Source organism: Hylobates moloch, unplaced genomic scaffold (assembly GCF_009828535.3).
Source record: "Hylobates moloch isolate HMO894 unplaced genomic scaffold, HMol_V3 SCAFFOLD_22, whole genome shotgun sequence".
NCBI classification, from domain to species: Eukaryota; Metazoa; Chordata; class Mammalia; order Primates; family Hylobatidae; genus Hylobates; species Hylobates moloch.
This window is the reverse complement of record NW_026652297.1, coordinates 47590766-47608302: the sequence shown is the minus strand read 5'-3', so window position 1 is coordinate 47608302 and position 17537 is coordinate 47590766. Positions and strand designations below refer to the sequence as shown.

At 42.2% G+C, this 17537-nt stretch overlaps 1 protein-coding gene across 4 annotated transcripts in view; it reads right to left on the bottom strand.

The window, feature by feature from the left end:
• The window catches only part of HOOK3 (hook microtubule tethering protein 3), a 137562-nt gene that overhangs the window by 50663 nt on the left and 69362 nt on the right, over window positions 1-17537 (bottom strand). For all 4 annotated transcript variants that reach the window (XR_009211716.1, XM_058433737.1, XM_058433738.1 and 1 more), the window contains exons 9-13: window positions 16375-16538; window positions 14225-14365; window positions 12624-12825; window positions 7464-7574; window positions 6644-6731 (exon numbers count right to left, since the gene is read on the bottom strand). Coding sequence is in view for 3 of the 4 variants with exons in the window: in XM_058433737.1 (XP_058289720.1) it covers window positions 6644-6731; window positions 7464-7574; window positions 12624-12825; window positions 14225-14365; window positions 16375-16538 (706 nt within the window). In the remaining variant the exon portion in view is untranslated. The remainder of the gene's footprint in view (window positions 1-6643; window positions 6732-7463; window positions 7575-12623; window positions 12826-14224; window positions 14366-16374; window positions 16539-17537) is intronic.

Genomic DNA, 17537 nt, shown 5'->3' with positions numbered 1-17537 from the left:
CATCGTCTGGGAAGTGAGGAGCGCCTCTGCCCGGCCGCCCCGTCTGGGAAGTGAGGAGCGCCTCTGCCCGGCCACCCATCGTCTGGGAAGTGAGGAGCGCCTCTGCCCGGCCGCCCCGTCTGGGAAGAAGTTAGGAGCGCCTCTGCCCGGCCGCCCCGTCTGGGAAGAAGTGAGGAGCATCTCTGCCCGGCCGCCCCGTCTGGGAAGAAATGAGGAGCACCTCTGTCCGGCCGCCCCGTCTGGGAAGAAGTGAGGAGCACCTCTGCCCGGCCGCCCCATCTGGGAAGAAGTGAGGAGCGTCTCTGCCTGGCCGCCCCGTCTGGGTAGTGAGGAGTGCCTCTGCCCGGCCGCCCCATCTGGGAGGTCTACCACGGAGGCCAGAAGCAATGTGGGGGCTGGACGTGGTGGCTCACGCCTGTGGTCCCGGCACTCTGGGGGGCCGAGGCGGGTTGATCACTTTGGGCTAGGAGTTCGAGACCAGTCTGGCCAACATGGCGAAACATGAAAAATACAACAGACAAACCAACCAACCCAGTGACAACAAAACAGGTCTACCCTGGAGTGATACTCTAATTTTTTCTATTTTCCTCCCTTTCTGATCCTTTATCCCACTTTCTTTTTCTTCCTCTTCCTTCTCCTTCTTCTTTGTCACATAGAGGATTGAGTTATTATCACTGATCCATATAAAGTCCCTCTCTCATTTATTTTAATTCCCACCCCCCATTTCTATTCCCCGACTTCCCATGTGCAACCTTCCTAATATGTTTGACACGCATCTTTTTGTTTGTATATATTTTTAGAAAATGTTTATTGTTGTGTGTGCAAAAAAATTAATAAAAACATGTATGTTTGAAAAAAAAAAACAAAACTCATGCAGAGATGATTAGATATATGTGAAAGAACTGTGAGGCAGCAATGCGGATGCTGTTATAATCACAAATGATATATTTTTGGTGAAAACAAGAAAGATATATAATAATTTCCTTCAGTTTTCCTTGGTAATCTGGAATAGATAAAAAAATTAGCATATTTCAATTAGGGTTTGACAAGCTTGGTCTAGAAACGGTCAACAGAATAAAGGAGAGTGGTGGTGAGAACAAAGTGAAAATGGTTTCCGTGCAGCTGGGTAAACTAGAAAATGAAGCAAGAAGAGAGCTGATTAATAAGACAACAGAGAGAGGGCTAGGAGGTGAAATGAAGGAGAGGAGCAGGGAAAAAAGAATGTTGTAGTCAGAGGAAAAGAAAAATTCCAGTTTCAGGAAACTGAAAAGCCACAGGCTGGTTACTAGTCTGGGAGTGAACCGTGAAGCCAAACAAGCAATCCATCAGCCTCCACCATCCCCAGCTGGTGACAAAGGAGTGGGAGGGGTAAACCTTGAGTGAAGTGTGGTTCTTTTCCTAGGAGAAAGAGCAGTTTTCTCCTTAGGATCTAAGTTCCTTAATGGATTGACACCAACTCAACTTTTCTCAGTTGAAAAAAATTCACTGCTTTAGGAAGTCTGATGTACTTAAAAGAAAAGCATCATTTTCTTTTAGAGACATGGTCTCACTCAGTCACCCATGCTGGAGTGAAGTGGCACAATTTTGGCTCACTATAACCTCAAACTCCTGGGCTCAAGTGATCCTCCCATCTGAGCCTTCCAAGTAGCTGGGACTACAGGCATGAGCCACTGCACCCAGCCATTATTTTTATTTTTATAATATATATTTAGAGACAGATGGAGTCTCAATGTGTTGGCCAGGCTAAACTCAAGCTCCTGGACTCAAGAAATCTTCCTTCCTTGGCCTCCAAAGTGCTAGGATTACAGGCAAGAGCCACCATGCCTGGCCCATATCCTATTTAATCTTTGAAATAATTGTGTCAAGTGTGTAACACTAAATTACCTGCCACTAGGTATGAGCTTAGGGCACCAGGAAAACTAGGTCACTCTAATCTGTCAAGAGAAAATGGTTATCTGGCTGGGCACGGTAGCACATGCCTGTAATCCCAGCACTTTGGGAGGCCATGGTGGGCAGATCACCTGAGGCCAGGAGTTCAAGATCAGCCTGGCCAACAGGATGAAACCCCTTCTCTATCAAAAATACAAAAAGTGGCTGGGTATGGTGGCTCATGCCCGTAATCCCCAGCACTTTGGGAGGCCGAGGCGGGTGGATCACCTGAGGTCAGGAGTTCAAGACCAGCCTGGCCAACATGGTGAAACCCTGTCTCTACTAAAAATACAAAAATTAGCCGGGCGTGGTGTCAGGTGCCTGTAATCCCAGGTACTCAGGAGTTTAAGGCAGGAGAATCGCTTGAAACCGAGAGGCGGAGGTTACAGTGAGCTTAGATAGCACCATTGCACTCCAGCCTGGGGGACAAAAGTGAGACTTTATCTAAAAAAAAAAAAAAAAAAAAAAAGTAGCCGGGTGTGGTGGTAGGCACCTGTAATCCCAGCTACTCAAGAGGCTGAGGCAAGAGAATCACTTGAACTCGGTAGGCAGAGGTTGCAGCGAGGCCGAGATCACGAGGCCGAGATCACGCCATTGCACTCCAGCCTGGGTGATAAGAGCGAGACTCCGCCTCAAAAAAAGAAAAAAGAAACTGGTTATCTGATAAGTTCTTAAGAAAGAATATCAGAGTATTACAGCCAACATAGGAAAAAGCACAACTTTTTCTATATTACATTTAATACTGTTTTCATTTAAAATTACACATTGGGGAGTGCTTTGCATTACTAAGAGCATCTAAAACTCTTCATCTGGCTCTGGAGAAAGAAGTTATGATTCTCATTTCGCAGAACAAACCAAGTCTCGGAGAGTTTAGTTACTAGCTCAAGCCGCACAGCTAGTTAGTAGCAGAGCCCATTATGATGGTATTCAGTGTTTATGACACCTTATGTTTATGTTAGTACATACCAGTTTTCTTTTTAAAGTTGTGAATCTTTTGGGGCCTTCTTTAATGGTTAAGTGCTTTTGTTTTTTGTTTTTTTTTTCCTTTTTTTGGAGACAGAGTCTTACACTGTCGCCCAGGCTGCAGTGCAGTGGTGCTATGTCAGCTCACTGTGGCACCCACCTCCTGGGTTCAAGCAATTCTTGTGCCTCAGCCTCTTGAGTAGCTAGGATTACAGGCACGCACCACCATGCCTGGCTAATTTTTCTATTTTTAGTAGAGGCGGAGTTTTGCCATGTTGGCCAGGCTGGTCTCCAACTCCTGGCCTCAAGTGATCTGCCTGCCTTGGCCTCCCAAAATGCTGGGATCACAGGCATGAGCCACTGTGCCCAGCCTAATGGTTAAGTGTTTTAATCGAATAAAGCATATGATAAAGTTAACCTAAATATGTTTTGGGGTATCTCCATACATCTTTTTTTTTTTATCTTAGTGATTGTAAGTTTGAATGATATGGAATCATCAGCCCACCTAAATGATTGAGCTTTGGGTCTTTTTGGGTCAACCAAGGGAAAGTGAGAAGGAAGTCAAGCCAAGAAACTACTCTCACGCCCTTCTGTGGTTGGTTGTATTTGCAAGACAGGGGGTCCCCAAGTGTCTTCACTTTTTGATCCTTAGCATGGTTCCCATTTTAGAAGCTGAGGTCCCAGACTCCTTTCTGCTTATATAAGGGGTGTCAGGCAACAGAGTGTTATTTAAGAAAATTTTTTCTGTAAGTCATTTCATTAATACTTCTTGAGGACTGTATGATCTCACACTGATAATAAAGGGGATGACAGAAAGGTGAGATACAAATATGTTCTCCCAACATGCAAAGTGAGGAAATGAATTTTACTTCACATCTGCCTCCATTATCCTATGCCAGAGGGCCTAAAACATTGATGTGCACAAGAAACATCTGGGGCACTATTTTAAAATTCACCTTTCTGAGCCTTGTCCCCAGAGTCCCTGATTTGTAGACATGAGTGGACCTGGGAATCTGCATCCCAGGTGATTCTAACACTATTCACCATGCTGTAAGAAACACCATTCTTTCTTTGTTTTGTTTTTGAGATGGAGTCTCGCTCTGTCCCCTAGGCTGGAGTGCAGTGGCGCAATCTCAGCTCACTGCAAGCTCCGCCTCCCCGGTTCACGCCATTCTCGTGCCTCAGCCTCCCGAGTAGCTGGGACTACAGGCACATACCACCATGCCCAGCTAATTTTTTGTATTTTTAGTAGAGACGGGGTTTCACCGTGTTAGCCAGGATGGTCTCAATCTCCTGACCTCGTGATCCGCCTGCCTCGGCCTCCCAAAGTACTGGGATTACAGGCACGAGCCACTGTGCCTGCCCAAGAAACACCATTCTTATACAAACTTGATGAGGTTTAAAAAACTCAAATTGCAGTTAAGTCTTTGTTTCTGTCATCCTTACCAAATTGTCCTATTACTAAATTGGCCCTTTTCTTTTCCTTTTTGTTGTCCAGGCTGGAATGCAGTGGCACAACCTCAGCTCACTGGCGCCTCTGCCTCCCAGGCTCAAGTGATCCTCCTGCCTTTGTCTCCTGAGTAGTTGGGCCCACAGGCACACGCCACCATGCCCAGGTAATTTTTAAATTTTTTTTGTGGGGGGGTGTCTTGCTATGTTGCCCAGGCTGCTCTTGAACTTATGAGCTCAAGCCCTCTATCCACCTCAGCCTCCCCAAGCGTTGGATTACAGGCATGACCACCATGCTCGGCCTAAATTTGCCCTTTTCTACAAAACACTAATAGCCCCTAACCTGAATAGCACTGTTGGGTCTAGGCTTAAATTGTCTGCCCAAAGCAATTTACAACAAAGTAGGAATTAGACTTAAATCATCTCTTATGACACTTGGATTCAAAAAAATATATATATATACACACACATATATATATACACATCTACATCTACATCTTGGCTGGGCGCAGTGGCTCACACCTGTAATCTCAGCACTGTGGGAGGCCAAGGTGGGCAGATCACATGGTCAGGAGATTGAGACCATCCTGGCTAACACGGTGAAACCCTGTCTCTACTAAAAATACAAAAAATTAGCTGGGCGTCGTGGCACACCTCTGTAGTCCCAGCTACTAGGGAGGCTGTGGCAGCAGAATCGCTTGAACCTAGGAGGCAGAGGTTGCAGTGAGCCAAGATCTCACAACTGCACTCTAGCCTGGGTGACACAGCGAGACTCCGTCTCAACATATGTATCTATCTTAAGGTAAGTATTAGAATACCTCTATTACCCTACTTTTGTTTCTCCTTTGGAGAAATTAGCAAGCAGTGTTGTCTAATTCGATAGCTGGAGAAGTCACGTCCACTTTTTTCATAGGCTTGATAAAGCCCTATCATTCATTCTTGACTCATCCTGTGTCTTTGGGAAGCCTTTCTGGGTAAACCTATCCACAAGGAAGAGCCTTTATGCCACTACCAGCCCCTGCACACGTTTCAATTATAGCACCTATCATCTTGTACCACAATTGCCTAATTTATTTTTGTATCTCCAGCTCTACTAATAGATACAGTGCCTGGCAAACAGCAGGCACGCAATAACTGCGGGATGAATGAGGCCATGGCAGGAGACTAGGCCGGGAGTTTTAAAAATCAGTGCTGACTGAGAAATGAAGTATGGAAATGTCAAGGGCTGGAATAAAAAATCCCTAACAGCACAGAATCCTCCTTAAGGGAACACAGGTCAGGCAGGTGTCCCACCCCAGCGGCGCTGAGGGCTTGGTGATGTTTTCGTTGTTAGGAAACAGGTGGGCTCTCTCCTCCCCACAACCCCTCAAGAGCCCGGCCTCCCAGGTTCCTGCTCCCTGGGTGCGCCCCACCCGTAGCCGCCTCTCTCCAGCCCGCTGCTTGTCCTCGCCGGAGCCACCCCTTCCCGTCGCTACGCCAAGGAGGGGCGTTCATATCCTCCAGGGAGGGCCCAGGAGGCCTCTCTTGGCCAATCAGTAGCCAGGCCCTGCAATTAGGGAGGGACTCGGCATCCACACAGACAGCTGGACTGCCAGGTGATTCCTTAGGGTGCTTGTTTTATGCAAGGCTTAGAGGTCAAAAATAAGGGGACAGAGTCCTCTCAGAATGGAAAGGCTGTCTAGGTTTGGCCATTTTCTAAGACGAACCAACTGCTTTTCAGATTCCTCTCCACCTTTTGCGCATTCGTCTGAAAAAGGCGGGTGTGACTGATTTGGAAATTGGCTCAGTGACTAAGGGTTCGGACCACCATTTGGACCAATAAGAAAAGGCAATCGCTGGAGCCCGGGCTTTGCCAGGAGGAGCGCACATGGGCCCAATGTTTCATTTTTATCTATTAGCACAATCATGTTCAAGTGAACCAAATAGTTTTATTTATACTATTAGAAATAAATCATCTGGCTGGGCGTGGTGGCTCACGCCTGTAATCCCAGCACTTTGGGAGCCAAGGCGGGTGGATCACCTGAGGTCAGGAGTTCCAGACCAGCCTGGCCAACATGGTGAAACCCTGTCTCTACTAAAAATACAAAAATTAGCTGGGCGTGGTGGTGTGCCTGTAATCCCAACCACTTGGAAGGCTGAGGCAGGAGAATCACTTGAATCCGGGAGGCAGAGGTTCCGGGAGGCAGAGGTTGCAGTGAGCCGAGACAGTGCCATTGCACTCCAGCCTGGGCAATAAGAGTGAAACTCCGTCTCAAAAAAAAAAAAAGAAATCATCTGGTTTGTGCTCGCAAAACGTTTTTACCTTGAGTTGTGAGCTGCCCTTCTTGAGCTTGTACACAACGAAGCTCTTCAATCGTTTCCTTCAGAGAATCCCTTTCTGTTCTCAGCCTCTGGAGAGACACAAAAACACGGAGGGTTAGCTTCACGTTTTAAGAATTTATTCATCAGAGGCCTCTGCCTTACCTAATAGAATGATAAACAATAGTGAACATGAACATGTTTTACCTTTTGCATTTCTATGGAAAGATCACAGAAGGAGGAAAAGATTAAAACAATTTTTCCCATTTAACAATACTGAATATCTACTATGTGCAGGGCAATATGCTATCCACAGTTAAACAAAACTGTCTATTTCATCTTTAACAATTAGTAACTAATTTCTTAACATTCTTTTCACTAGACATAAAACATTGGAGAACAAAGACAATAAATATTCATAAATCGTGACAAAGTAGAAATATTTTTAAAAGACTTGAAATATGCTGAACAACAAAAAGTCCTCTATTAATCATACAGAAAACAAGAAAGCTACACAAACTTATAGAAAGTCATGAACAATGTAATCATAGAAATGAAAGTCATAGAACAATGTAAAGGAGGCAACAGTGGTAGAAAAGATAACTACATAAAAAAGAAATCTGAATGGAAGTATTATAAAAATATTCTTTCCACTTTTTTGCCTTATTTCTGAAACACAAATGGAATTCTCCTATAGCTTAAAAATAAATGGGGTTTCTAATTTTTAAATTCATAAATAAAATGAATGTGGCCAAACATGAATTAAACATAATCACTTTAATTTTAGCAGTGCCAAAACCAAAATGCCTAATACATATACTCACGTCCTTTTCTTTTTGCAGACTGTCAACTTTTTCTTTTAGCCGCTTATATTCAAAATCTAGTTTATCTGCTTTCTTTGATTCTTCAGATAATCTATTTTGTAGTTCTACTACCTGATACAGAAAGATACCATTACTTATACATAATCTGAAACATTAGAAATTATCCTTATTTTCTTCTACAGGTTTAAGAAAACCAAACCCTCTCCCACCAGTACTCAAATGCACATGATCCAGCAGTCTAACACAGTGGACAGAACTAGGAATAAAAACCTGCCCAGTTACTACTGGGTCCCAACCAGAATCATCCAGTGTAACAATGTTCAAAATCATAAAAGAATCTATAGCATTTTCATTTCCAGCAGTAGAGATAACGGGGTAGCCTGAAATTCTTTTTGTATAAAACAAAATAAATGCTGGGGTGGGGCAGGGCGATTCCAATTGCATAGCTAAGCTTACAAGAAAATAAGGGAAATCCTCAGAGATTAAAACCAGAATGAGAAGTTCATGCAGATGCTCTGGGTACCATGAGGTGTCAACTGCCGATAACAGGAACCTAGAGCTTTAAAAGGAGATGAGTGGTTGTTAAACCACCCTGGGCTCTAAAAGGTAGCAAATCAGCAAATAGGTGGATTAGGAAAAAAAATTTCATCAGCTGGAAAAATAAACCGAGTGCTTTGGGATTAAAAAAGGATAACTTGGGGGCTACGTGCAGTGGCTCACGCCTGTAATCCCAGTACTTTGGGAAGCTGAGGTGGGAGGATGGCTTGAGCCCAAAATTTGAGACCAGACAAGGCAACATAGTGAGACCCTGTCTCTATAATTTAAAAATTAGCTGCGTGTGGTGGCACATGTCGTAGTTCCTCAGGAAGCTGAGGTGGGAGGATCACTTGAGCCCAGGAGTTCAAGATTGCAGTGAGCTATGATCATACCATTGCACTCCAGCCTAGGAAACAGAGTGAGATCCTGTCTTTAAAAAAAAAAAAGTAAGAATGAAAGAAAAAAAGGGTAACTTGAAAGTTTGTAATCACAGCCTGTTAATAATACACGGACTTGTGTTTGAATTTTTACTACTCGCATTGTCTGGGAAAACCTAAGCCAAGCAATTAGAGGGGTATTAGTTGGTAATGCTGTGGAAAATCTGCCACAAACACACACACATACTGACCACAGAAACAAAACCTCAACCCATGAGTCTCAGGATTCCCCAACATAAAGATGAGCTAATGAAAGAGCAAAATCCAAAATTATAAAGGCCATAAAGAAAATGCCACAATGAACAAGACTCTGTGGAAAACATCAACAGCAATAACAACCAAAAAATAATAGAATAAGATCTCCAAGGATTTCAGATTGGAATTATCAGATACAAAATATACATACTTAAAAAAATAAAGAGGAAATCTAAATTTTAAAAGGAGTTAAGAGGCCAGGCACGGCGGCTCACACTTGTAAGCCTAGCACTTTGGGCGGCCGAGGTGGGCAGATTGCCTGAGCTCAGGAGTTCCAGATCACCCTGGGGGCAACACGGTGAAACCCCGCATCCACTAAAATAGAAAAATTTAGCCGGGCTTGGTGGTGCACTCCTGTAATCTCAGGTACTCGGGAGACTGTGGCAGGAGAATTGCTTGAACTCGGGAGGTAGAGGTTGCAGTGAGCTGAGATTGCACCACTGCACTCCAACCGGGGCCACAGAGCCAGACTCTGCCTCAAAATAAATAAATAAAATAAAAAACAAAAAGGAGTAAGGGACCATCAAAAATAACCAGGGAGATTTGAAAAAGCAAAGAGGGCTTGTAGACGAAATATTATCATTTAAAAAATAAAGTGGCCAGGCACAGTGGCTCACGCCTGTAATCCCAGCACTTTGGGAGGCCAAGGCAGGTGGATCACCTGAAGTCAGAAGTTTGAGACCAGCCTGGCCAACATAGTGACACCTCATCTCTACTAAAAATACACAAAAATTAGTCAGGGATGGTGGCGGGCGCCTGTAATCCCAGCTACTTGGGAGGCTGAGGCAGGAGAATCGCTTGAACCTGGGAGGTGGAGGTTGCAATAAGCCGAGATTGCGCCACTGCACTCCAGCCTGGGCGACACAGCAAGACTCTGTCTCAAACAAAACAAAACAAAACAAAACACATATAGCAATCTTTGTAATATACTGGCAAAATAAAACATTCTGTACGTAATCAACAAGGAATGCTTTCCCACCATTATTTTTACTCCAAGTTGTATTGAAGTCCAGGTATGCTGATTAAGAAGAAAAAAAAGGATATGGAATAGAAAGGGAGAAATTCGGCTGGGTGCAGTGGCTCACGCCTATAATCCCAGCACTTTGGGAGGCCGAGGCAGGAGGATGTCTTGAGCCCAGGTATTTGAGACCGGCCTGGACAACATGGAGAAATCCCATCTCTACAAAAATTACAAAATTAGCTGAGTGTGGTGGCACACACTTGTGGTCCTAGCTACTTGGGAGGCTGAGATGGAAGGATCATCTGAGCCTGGGGAGGTCAAGGCTGCAGTGAGCCATGACTGCACCACTGCACTCTAGCCTGGGTGACAGAGTGAAACCCTGTCTCAGGAAAAAAAAAAAAAAAAAGACGGAAATTCCTTTTATTTCTTTACTATAACCCTTCTGACAAGAGAATCTACAGACATTATCAGAAGTAATATAAGAATTTGGCAAGGTTGCAGAATCAATATATAAAAGTCAATTTCATTCATATAAATTAGCAATAAAGTGAAAATGGTATCTTTATTTAACTGCATTTAAAAAGCAACTCAAAACACAAAGTACCCAACAGTAACTACAATGAAATATGCACAAAATCTTTAGAAGAACATTAATAAACTTAACCCAAAGACATGGAAGACCACGGAAAGGTATCATGTTCAGACAGGAACAACTCTCCCCAAATTGATTGACAGAGTCAATGTAATTCCAATTCCCAAGAGTTTGGAGTTTAAAGGGAAAGCAAAGGGCTGAGAACAGACACTTCTGAAAAAGGACAAAGTATGAGAGTCTGCACTACCACCTATCAAAATTGCTAAAAATTTGTAAAACATGAGTGTGACATTGGTGTAGGAAGAGATAAATATACCAATGGAACAGAAGAAAGTGTCCAGAGATAAACCCACACACAACATGGATATTTTAGAAATACAAGGTAGAACTGCAGGTCATTGTGGAAGAAAGGACTATTAAATAAATGGTGGTAGGCTGACTGGTTATCCACACAGACAAAAAGAGTCTCAAAGGGATCCCTACTTCACGCCCTACACGAAAATTAATTCCAAGTGGATTAAATACCTAAATGTGCAAAACAAACTTTAAATCTTTGTAAAGAAAATAGAGAAGATTAGACTATATCCTTATATAGGAAATAATTTCTTAAAATATAAAAAGTACAAATCATAAAAGTACTTGAAGTCCATTACGCTGAAATTATCAACCTCAAAAAAGTAAAAGGACAAGTCATAGATCCATAGGAGATTAAGTAAAAATATGTGCAAGTGATAAAGAATATCTAGAACATATAAACAACCTTTAGAAATCAGTAAAAGAAATGATTCAATTTTTTAAGTGGGTAAAAGATAAAAATAGGAAATTTACAAAAGAAATATGGTCAGTAAATATATTTGTAATGAGGGTAACACGAAGTATAATTAAAAGGAGACACCATTTTATACCCATCTAATTGGCAAATTTTACTTATTTTTTCTTCTCTCAAGACAAGGTCTTACATGTCCCATGTTGCCAGCAGAGTCACATGCGGCACAAAAGCAAAGCTGGAGTGCAGTGGTGCAATCATAGCTCACTGTAGCCTCTGAGGCCTGGGCTCAAGCAATCCTTCAACCTCAGCCTCCCAAATAGCTGGGACCACAGGTTCATGCCACCATGCCCAGCTAACTTAGTTATTTTTAGAGATAGGGTCTTGCTATGTTTCCCAGGTTGGTCTGGAACTCCTGGGCTCAAGCCACTCTCCTGCCTCAGCCTCCCAAAGTGTTGAGATGACAGGCGTGAGACACTGTGCCAGGCCAGCAAAATTTAGTTTGCCAATACTGTGTGTTGGTGATGATGTGAAGCAACAGGAATATAAACTGCTTGCTGGTAACACAATCACTTTAAGGAACAATCTGCTAATATGTAACTAGATTGAAGATACTCTTAGATAGAAATTCCATCAAGTTGTAAAACCTTCACACATATATGGTAGAGGACCTGTACAATGCTATTTATATGGCATTTCTTTTAACATGGAAAAAAAAGCTGAAACATCCTGTAGGTCTCTTAACAGGAAAATGGATAAATTTTGGTACAGAGACTAACTGAGATACTATACAGCAGTGGAAATGGATGTTATAAAGCTATACCTATCATGATAAATAATCTCACTGAGCAAAAGAAAAAAAATTACGAAGAGTGCTTTCACTGTATCATTTATATAAAGTTCTGGAACATGTCAAAATGCTATAAATTTTTAGGGATAAATATATATATATATATGTAGCAAAAGTATAGAGAGACGAATGGGAATGAAAGCCGCAGCATGGAGGCTGCCTGTAATGAGGAGGGGGAGAGCATGTTTTATTCAAGCATGAATATTTACTGAACTATGCTTTTACATTTGTATATTTCTTAAGTATTACATAATAAATAAATAAATAAGTAAATAAAATAAAAGTACCTGCTATGGAGAGTTTAAAGCCTTTAAATATTAGATAAATATAAATAAATACAATAGGCCAGGCATCGTGGCTCACAGTGGCTCACGCTTGTAATCCTAGCACTTTGGAAGGCCGAGACTGGTGGATCACTTGAGCTCAGGAGTTCAAGACCAGCCTGGGCAGCACAGTGAAACCCTGTCTTTACCAAAATACAAAAAATTAGCCAGGTGTGGCAGCATGCATCTGTAGTCCCAGCTACTCAGGAGGCTGAGGCAGAAGAATTGCTTGAACCTGGGAGGTGGAGGTTGCAGTGAGCTGAGATCATGCCACTGCACTCCAGGCTGGGTGACAGAGTGAGACTCAGTCTCCTAAATAAATACAATAAAGAAAAGGTAAAAAACAGAATACCATGAAAACAAGTCAGTAATTTTGGTAAGCTACATGTCATAACCGAGAGCTTGCCTGAAACCATCATCAAGATGCTGTTTCTTTTACCTGTCTCTTGTAGGTTTCAAGTTGACTTCGCGCTGCGTTGGCCTTTCTTAACTCTTCCTCTAGACTGACAGTGTTCTGCATATACATGGTATTCTTCTCTTCTAAGAGTTTAACCTGCCGCCTTAAGTCACCAAGGTCTTCTAGCTTCTTTTTATAAGATTCTACTTGACTTTCTAGTTTAGATACTTTATCAGAAGAATGTCTAGAATTAGATGGGAAATTAAAAAAATCAGAAACACATCCACACTTGTAAAGTTGTTTCAGTGTTAAGAAGGATTGCCAGGAAACACACATCTAATGAAATAAGACAAAAGTGATTCCAGGTTAATTTTCTGCACAGGTTAACAAATATGACTTAAGTTACAACTAAATGTTTAATGGAGAATAATAATTTAAGGAAACCAAGCGGAAGAGGGCAGCCAGCAGAGTCACATGTGGCACAAAAGAAAAGTAAGTTTAACAGTGTCCAAATAATTTGGCAATTATCAGTGACCACCAGAATAGCAGCTTCAGTGGGGCAGTGTGGGCAGATAGTGGGGTTGAGGAGAGAATGCCAGTTTTACCTTATGTAATCTAAGTTTGGTTCTGGTAGGAAGGAGAGAGTAATAACTCCCTCTCTTTTTAAGATTAAAGAGACCTAAATGTGCGTGTGCATGTGTACGAAGGAGAGAGATTCAAAAGGCAAAAGAAATGAGGATTGATGTAACACAGTCCCTGTGTAGGCCAGAAAGGTGGAGGTCCAGAACACTGAAGAAGGAATTAACCCTGAACAGGAGGAAGAATAACAGGTCTACACTCTCTAAAGAAAGGGTGGGTGGAAACCCAGGGAAGTTTAGAGGTGCAGGAGACAAAAGACATGGAGAGTTCAGCAGTTCATGGCCTCTTTCTTCCCTACTATAGGAGACAAGGTCATCTATTGAGACTAAGGCATGGGAGGTGTGTGGGGAGGGCAGCCAGGGGAGTAGAATCCTGAGGAATCAGAATGGCTGTGAGTGAGACAATGAGCAGGGGGAGGGCGGGCCATTGGGAAGAATCCAGCTCAGAAGGAAGCCACCAATTGGCAGCAGCACAAAACTATCAATTACGCATTTCCCCGTTCTCAGTATTCAAAGAGCAAAAGTGGAAAATGTAGATGGTTGAGATAATCAACAGAGGATAGGAGACTGTACAAGTCGCGGGGGGAAAAAATGAGGTGGCAGGGAGTGAGGCAGCTCATGAGAGAACTGAAGGGATAATAACAAGGCCCAGCAGGAAAATGAGGCCTTGCGGGCACGGCAGAAGAACAGCTCCAGAGCTGTACAAGTAAGAAGTGATGGTCAGAATTTCTATTTTACAAACATTTGTATATCGCTTAATTGCCAGACACTGTTGCAAGTGTTTACAAATATAAATTCACTCAACTCCTCATATAAACTTGAGGTAGGCATATGTATTGTTTCCATTTTGCAGATGAGAAAACAGCCATACAGAGGTTGCATAAGCAGCAGACCTGGGATCTCAGCCCAGGTAGCCTGGCTCTTAAGCTTGCTAGATCCTCAGAAACCCTAGAGTTTCTAACACCAGAGCCAGACTGTGCTGGGCGGCAAAGGTGAGGTTTTTACCTCAGCACGTCGATCTCATCTTTCAGAGACTGAGCTTCATCTGCCAAAGTGGTCAGTTCCTCATTCTGTTGCCGAAGTTCAGAGATCTCCTTTTCTAACTCTTCACAGCGTATTCGATAATCATCTTTGGCTGCTTCTAGTCTGTAACCGATATAAAATAGACCAAGAAAGCACTATTTACCGCCTCCTCATTCTCCTTAGAACAGTAAAAGAAAAATATAAAGCATGAGAATAAAGCCTTCTTGAATATGTCTCCCATGTTAGTGGCCACAAGCTGCATTCTCAAGCACTAACCGTCATAAAAATGAACTCCACTGTCCCAAGTCTTGGGAACAGTGACAACTGGTTACTATTTCCCTACGAGAAAGCAAGACATTATGCAACATTTTTCCGAAATACTGCAGATACAATTTATTTAAGGGCTTTTTTAAATTATAAAATTAACACATATGGTCCGGCACAGTGGCTTACAGTAATAAACCCATTATGTTAATAAAAACAACATACTCTTTATGAAAAATAACTATTTTCTAAAACAGAAAAAGTGAGAAGAGTGGCACTGTTTTATATTTTTGTGATTCTATTATCTGTTTTAATAGAAGACAGCTGGGTTCTCATATTTGTTTCTACATTCATCTGTTGGTGACATGTTTTTTTTTTGGCTGAAGCATATGAAGAAAATCCAGCCTTGCAGACACATAGTTGGAAAAGAGAGGGTCTTGCAGATTCTCCAAAATGGTATCAGAGGACCTCCAGGAGCCTCTACCATTCTTTGAACTGCTGACGTGGACCAAAGGGAATGGGCTGTTTCTAAGGAGCCTAAGAAAAGTTTATTACTTTTTCCTGTTAAGGTGAAAGAAAAAAAAAAATCCAGAAACATTTCACTGAGGAATAACGAGAATAGTTATGTTACCACACTCAGTTACTCAGTAAAGTAAAAATCTAACTGATGTTTAATTTCTGTTTTAACACTAGAAATCTATGGCGAGGTAAGAAACAAGTCATGACGCACTTTTTAGTAAACCGTAACAAAATATTTTCATCATGCTCTTAAGTCTTTCAATTTTGTGCTTCCGTCTTATCTTGCAGGACATATTTTCCTTTTTCTTCTTTTTCCTTTCACCACCCAAAGGTCAAAGGGCCCTTCTTCCTTCTTTTTGGACTTCTCTTCCCACAGAAGATATCTGGAAGATTGTTCCTTTAAATTTCGCCTGTCCTTTTAAATCAGCTCACCCCTTTAAATAAGCCTATCTCTATAAACACACTCATACAGACACACACACACACACACATATAGATTTCTGTGTCTATAAATGCATCTGTCTTTTAAAAATCCCTGCCTGCAACTTTTCATGGCATCTGGCCCTTCCCGAAGATGTACTTATTTTGAAATCCCTAATCTGTGGTTTATGGTCTGCCCTGACAATTACTTTTCCAAACAAAAGTCATTTCAGATTTTCAGTGAAATTTAATCTTTCTGGTGATCATGTCAACTCGCCTTCAGGCCCCTTCACAAATGTTCTTCCTTGGTCTTTCTTGAAAGTTTCCTCAGTCACCTTTGTTTCCCACAGAGGCGCAGGTGTGGGGTGCTTCCTCTCACTCAGGTATTCTGTAGTTGCGGCATTCTGCCTTCAAATAATAAGGAGGGTGGCGCTCTGATAGAACGTTTCCTAGATGTGAAGTAGTTTCATGTTGCGTGAGGAGATTCTGAGAAGTTGTTTATTTGGAGCCTCCATGGACTGCAGCTTCCCAGAAGTCCTAACATTATATTCTTTTCTTTTCTTTTTTTTTTTTTTTTGAGACAAAGTCTCGTTCTGTTGCCCAGGCTGGGGTGCAATGGCACGATCTCGGCTCACTGAAATCTCCACACCCCCAGTTCATGCGATTCTCGTTTCTCAGCCTCCCGAGTAGCTAGGATTACAGGCACCTGCCATCATGCCTGGCTAATTTTTGCATTTTTAGTAGAGACGGGGTTTCATCATGTTAGCCAGGCTGATTTTGAATCCCTGACCTCAAGTGATCAGCCCACCTCAGCCTCCCAAAGTGCTGGGATTCCAGGCATGGGCCAACGTGCCTGGCCAATATATTCTTAACTTTAAATGACAGCTAACAAATTTTTAAAAGCCAGATTTTAATGAGTTGTCTTTTACCTGAATGTTTCTTCTTGGAGCTGTTCTAATTGAGTCTGGAGCTGCAAATGCCTTCTTCCTGCTGGACTGTTAGGGTCTTCTATAGAATCAGATTGATTGAGTCTTTCCATTAATACCTGATTCTCTGCCAATAAACTACTTTTCTCTTCCTGCAATGCTGCAACCTGTTGGAATATAGGACGAAGGCAGTTATTTCTTCCAATTACACTGGCATCAGCTCAATCACTTGTGAATTACCATTACAAATTAAAGCCTATATATATATATTTTTTTTTGAGGCGGAGTCTCGCTGTTGCCCAGGCTGGAGTGCAGTGGCGCAATCTCAGCTCACTGCAAGCTCCGCCTCCTGGGTTCACGCCATTCTCTTGCCTCAGCCTCCCGAGTAGCTGGGACTACAGGCGCCCGCCACCACGCCTGGCTAATTTTTTGTGTTTTTAGTAGAGATGTGGTTTCACCATGTTTGCCAGAATGATCTTGATCTCTGGACCTCATGATCCGCCTGCCTCGGCCTCCCAAAGTGCTGGGATTACAGGTGTGAGCCACTGCGCCCGGCCATTAAAGCCTATTTTTAAAGAAGTACAATCAATCTCCACTCAAAACATTTACATCATTTTGGAATACTGCACGTGCAGAGCAAGAGGTAAGAGTAACAATTCATTCTTATTTCATATTTGAAGCAACACCTCACCAGACAAGATATAGAGATGGCAAATAAGCACACTAATAAATAATCATTAGTTTTCAAGGAAATGCAAATTAAAATCACAATATTATATAACTACACTCCCACCAGAATAAATAAAATTAAAAAGACTTTATCAAATGTTGGCAAAGAAACTTGTGGTGAGAATATAAAATGTTTCAAACATTTTGGAAAATAGCTGTTTCTTAAAGAATTAAACATGCAACTACCACATGACTGATTTAGCCATCCTACTCCTAGGTATTTACTCAAGAGAAATAAAAGCATATGCCCACATGAAGACTTAGGAAGAATGTTTATAGCAGCTTCATTTGTAATAGAAGAAAACTGGAAACAATCCAAACGCATGCCAACAAGCAAATGGATAAATGATTTGCAGTATATCATATAGGTTGAACACCCCAAATCCAAAAATCCAAACTCAGAAATGCTTCACAATCTGAATGTTTCTGAGCACCTA